This window comes from Ctenocephalides felis, unplaced genomic scaffold (assembly GCF_003426905.1).
Source record: "Ctenocephalides felis isolate EL2017-DRISC unplaced genomic scaffold, ASM342690v1 CF-g0.4_SCAFFOLD_02755, whole genome shotgun sequence".
Classification (NCBI taxonomy): Eukaryota; Metazoa; Arthropoda; class Insecta; order Siphonaptera; family Pulicidae; genus Ctenocephalides; species Ctenocephalides felis.
In genome coordinates this window covers 4,931-10,556 of record NW_020538909.1, presented here as the reverse complement: position 1 = coordinate 10,556, position 5,626 = coordinate 4,931, and the positions used below count along the sequence as shown (strand labels likewise).

Sequence of the window (5,626 nt, the reverse complement as noted above, 5' to 3'; positions counted from 1 at the left end):
AACATTAAAGCTGTATTCTTAATACCCAAAATATGATAAGAGCTATAATAATACACGCTTAAAATTATTGTTAACTTCAAACTTTTGTTGGCTTGTTTTTAAATTTAATGAAAGTTCTTATTCAGATACTCAAAATACTATATTATGTTTCATATCTGCATCTTTTGATATAGGTGGGGGTATATTGGAACGGCCCGGAGACAAACAGGACTAATGTCTTATTTTAATTTTAAAGGGATTTTACAAAATCATTTAACCAATGCAAAACTAGTGGGGCGCATGGCATCGTGCCTTAAGGCAATTTGCTGGAACTTCCCGTACCAAAAATTATTATTTTTTAAAAACGAATAACATTTTTGAAAAAAATTTACTTCGAAAAAATAAGATTTCTGAGAAACTATAAATTTGATAAAAAATTACTTTTTTTCAAAAAAAATTTTTTTTGGGCAAAAAATGTATTCTTTATTTTGACATATTTTGGAAATTCTGAACTTTTGAAGTAAAACTTCTTTAGGCGCGATATGGGTGTAAAAATTTTTAGGCGCGACACGGGTGTAAATCCGTACAAATGCAACGAAAATGCCAACGTGTAGTTGAACACTACGACGCCGTAAGCGCTGATGTCGCGAGTATCCACTCCCGTCATGTCATGCGTAAGTCGAGCGCTAAACCCTATATGAACTTGCATTAATTGAATCACGTTTTTTTTACAAAAGAAGAGGTTGCTGTATTATGTCCTCATGGAATAAGACTTTTCTTAGAGAATAAATGTGCCATGGAATATAATAAATTTATATTGAATTGAAAGTCTCGTTGAAGACAAAATAAAATCTACTGCCACGGATATTTATGTAGGTTGCCATGCGACAGATCAACAATCATACATTCGTCAGCAGTTTCAAAAAAATCGGTTATTGATACCGTATGAAATAATTTTAGTTCTGAATAAATTTTACATAATAACAACTAATATTGATGTAAGTGATGGCTTAGCTAATGGTTGTGTGGGAAAATTAGTGTACATAGAACGTGGCGATAATGATGAACTTCTACGTTTATGGTTTGAATTTCCCGGTAAGATAGGTAACAAAATTAGGAAGAAAGCTTCACATCATATTCAAACTCTTAATATCAGTAGGACAGCTGTGCCGATGCTCAGGAGATCTTATTATTATTGATGTTATATGATTATTAAAAGATGATTTTTAAAATTCAAATATGATGTTTTTTTTATTTTTATCTTAATTGCCTACTCATACAATATTAAAAGTTTTACTTCAATCGCGTGTGATCCTTACGCGCACTCTTTTTTTTTTCAAAGCAATCGTACTGCTTTAACTGCAAAGGAACAAAATATCGAAGCGCGTAAGCGCCGCGTCGCCGTCTAACGGATGAACACTGGTACGGAACCCATAAAAATGTAAACAAAATTTATACTTATTGTTAAAATCTCTATAAAATATCTGATAATTTGATGTGCATATATCTAATGATCATTTTTGACCGCCAAATGGCATTTTTTTACTTTTTTTACTAGATCTCCGAAACCGCTGGACCTACCTTCATAAAAATCTGAACAGTTCTTCGTCTTGTTAATACAAGTAAAATGTTTTTTTGAATTATTGTATTAAAATGTTTTTTTGAACAGTGGCTCCGTTCTTTTAAAAACTGAGTTACCGTTTTGGCACTTTTTGCCCCATATTTTCGGAACGGCTAGACCAGCCTTTGCCAAAAACTAATCAGCACGTCTCCTTATCAATAAGAATCGAATGTTTTTTGAATTATTCAAATCGCTTCATCCGTGTTCCCGAAATCGTCGACGAAAATTTGTATCCGAACACACACTCATACACGCACACACACACATACATCCATTTTTCTAAGGTATGCCAAAATGTTCAGAAGATTTTGAAACGTAAAGATAAATAAAAATTTTCATTTTCGATTTTTTTTGCGATTACTATAACTTGCCGTACGGGAAGTTCATATATTTTTTGGGTGCATTATTACAGAGATAATACTGTAAATAACCTTGATCTGGTATTTTTTCAGAAATATTAACTAGCAGAGTTGTAATGATTCAATTTATCTCTTATAAAATTGATTTTTTATTGATTGTGGTATTTTTTATGCCAACCAGGTGTAAGTTTATATAAAAACTGCTAAAACTAACTTAAAATAACAATACATCCTACAAAAAAATTATATAAAGTAAATTTAAAGTTATATTAAGGTCTCCCAAACTAAGCAACAGAGCTCGCAACCGAAACAAATAACAATGACAGAAAATAGTTTTCTTATGGAATTTCAAACGTTCGTGTTTATCTCGCGATAGCAACGTCGTAAGAATCAAGATGATGGCTGGTTATACATCTTTTTCCCTCAACTTTCAAATATTATTGTTAAAAACTTCCTAACTTCACTAGTTTTTGAATTATCAGTTGAGGAGATATTTACCCGTGGAACTTTAAGCCTCGCTTTACCCTATTTATAAATCTATTGACTTTTGAAATCAGACAAATGTTTTAATAAATTACCCATTTCATACAATGAAAAAAAAACTAATATAATTATAATAAAACAGTATTCTATATAATGCGATACATGAATTATTTAAGTTATGCGACGTTATTTTGTATTTTTATACTGAGTGATTATGAAAGACAAATACAGCACCGTCTGTCAATTAACTAATGAAACCTGTGAATAATTAATGCTGCCAACGCTTGTATCGTAACTTCTATTAATCCATTGTGAATTTGGAAGTCCTAAGTGTAACATCATGTGGCGTTTTAACGAGTTGCGTAGTTCGGCGGCTCCTATGTTCTTCGTGAGTAAAATCCTCGGCCTAGCGCCCTTGTCAAACGCGGTTTATTACCATGATGAGCAGCCTAGAAATACTATTTGCAACCTGCTCCACGCAGCCATAGTGATAGTGGCTTATTGTTTGCATTTCGGATTTGGAATGAATTCTATTTTTAATAGTTCTATGGAACTTCGCTCGAGATTTACGCAGCTCTTTGGATTACTTGTGACGTATGCCGGTGACATTCTTCTCTTTTTCAACGTTTTTTCGGCCTTTATCCACAAGGAACGTTGGATTATAATGATGCGGCAATTTTGTAGCATTGACCAAACAATGTCTAAATTGGATTTACCATTTCTATAGAAATTTAGGGATCAAGTTAACCTTGTATCTTTCTACATTGTTCTTGGGCAGCACTATCACCACTTTGTATAATTTCTTTTATGGAAAATTTCCATCAAGTTTTTGGCAATTAGTTTATGCTTTCAGTTTTGTATTACCTATGTATGCTAACTCTCTCATGAAGTTGTGGTATTTATTTTTCGTAACATTGATTCATACTAAAGTGCATAAAATGAACGAGAGGCTACTAGAGCTTTGCGACAACACAAAAGAAAATAGACAAAAAGAAGTCCTGGAAGAAGTAGATCGCCTGGTAGATTTACATGAAAGGCTTTGTGAAATGTCAGTGCATATCGATAAAATATATTCTTTGGAGATATTGTTATCCATTGGTCATGCATTTGTGATGGTGACATCGCAATTGTACTTCGGATATTTGTCTTTTGCTTGGAAAGATAGAACTTACGCTTTACCAACGGAAGATTTGGTGACACCGATTCTATGGGCTGCATATATGTTGATTGATATCGTTTCTATTTCTTCGGCTTGTTCTAAGGCAAAATTGGCTGCAAAACGGTCTTCAGTTATTATGCATAAAATAGCCAATCATATCGACACGGAACAGGTTTATACAAAGGTATGATCATTTTTACAGTATATATATATATATATATATATATATATATATGTCTTTGATAATTAGTAGACTTTAATAAATATTTCGTTTTTTTGATAAATATTTTTGTTTTTATATTATATTAAACAATTATTGTGCTTTACATAGATTATTGAGAATAGTAGTTCGATTTCAGTTAAAAAATTCTTTTCCTTCCGATGTATCAAAATCTTTAGCAAATGATAGTTAATATATTATTAAAAAATAGTAGCTTTTTAGAAGGAAAATAAACAACTACTAGATTTTTTTAGAATTTTAAACTTTTTTGTGAAGTTTTACGTATGTTAACATGAACGATTTGTATTGTAATAAAACATTTCAACTAGAACAATATAATTCGTTGATTACTAAATTAAAGAATTACATATTTGTTGAATGGAAAATATTGCCTTATGACTTAAATGAAGAGCAATATTAAAATTATAAAAATGAAATATACATAATCATTAATAATCAATTTATAAATTTTTCAGTATTTTAGGTTTTAACAAATATTCCATTTTATTTCTATCTTCTCAAAATATTGAAGAATTAGTATATATATATAGATATATATATATATATATATATATATATATATATAAAGTTAAAAATTGTGTAATTCTAATAATTTAACTTTTTATCTTTCCATTTTTTTTTTCAATTTTAATATGTGATGATATTGCACAAATGATAACTCAAAACAATTGTCGATTAACTTTAATTGAAATATAGACCCAATTGCCAACAGCAGCAAATACTAATTTACATTAATATATTAATGAACTAGACTTTGAGACGAATTAATGTTCTGAGAAAACTGTATTCAAAAGTGTCAGCAGGACTAACTCTTATTCAGCATGTATTTGTTGTGGTTTTTTTTATCGATTTTATCATTCTGATCACCATTGCAATTATTTAGAAATAAGTATGCCTGTGAAAACAGTTTTTATATTAATGACCGAACTCAAAAAGACAAATTGGTGTTCGATTTTATACCCTTTAATTAACTGCATATTATTAACTGTAATATCTACTATATTGCACATTTCGACTATAAAGCAAAATTTATTGTTTGATCAATTGTATGATATGTAATTGTATGTTGCAGAACAATTATAAATGTACTGTTATAACACATTTTAAAATTTTAATTTGTTAAATAGATAAATCACATATCGATCAAAATGAAGAATCACATAGTCAGTTTTACTGCCGGAGGATTTTTTGCTGTCGATATGACTGTTTTGTATACGGTAATTGAATCATTTTATTTACTGCAGACATGATTAAATTATAAAAACATCACAAATTTAATTAAATAAAATTAATTTGGATCAAATTTTATAGATGGCCGGCGCTGTTACAGGATATTTAATAATATTGATTCAATTTGATTTAGCAGCCAGAAATAAATGAATTTGCGGAACTGCTGTGTATTGCTATTTAATGTAATGAGTTTATGTTGTAATATAGAATCATAAACTGTGTCAAAATATATGGAACTAAGTAATATTAAATTCTTTTCTTATATTTATATCGTATCGTTTTGTTTTACATTGATCACACTAATTCATTAACTTTTAATACTAACTAGTATAAATTGCAATAAAAAATTATATCCGTTTAAGAATAATATTTTATGAAGTGTATAGATGTATGTTTAGTTTGTATTTTTTTGTAAAACGATTGGTTTTTAACTGAATGTCCATTTTATTAAGTTTTTTTTATTGTTAACACCTTTTCCAGGGTATAAGTTAAGTTGGTGTTTTTAACTTCACTCACATGTAATTTATTATGGTGGTTATATAAAAATATCTCTT

General features: G+C 29.5%; 1 protein-coding gene across 1 annotated transcript; it reads left to right on the top strand.

Moving 5' to 3' along the window:
* Nucleotides 1-3,380: 3,380 nt before the first annotated feature.
* Nucleotides 3,381-5,222, top strand: LOC113381264 (gustatory receptor for bitter taste 66a-like). Its single transcript, XM_026620226.1, has 3 exons — nucleotides 3,381-3,785; nucleotides 4,970-5,059; nucleotides 5,154-5,222. The coding sequence occupies exons 1-3, from the start codon at nucleotides 3,381-3,383 to the stop codon at nucleotides 5,220-5,222; spliced, it is 564 nt and encodes a 187-aa protein (XP_026476011.1).
* Nucleotides 5,223-5,626: the final 404 nt, after the last annotated feature.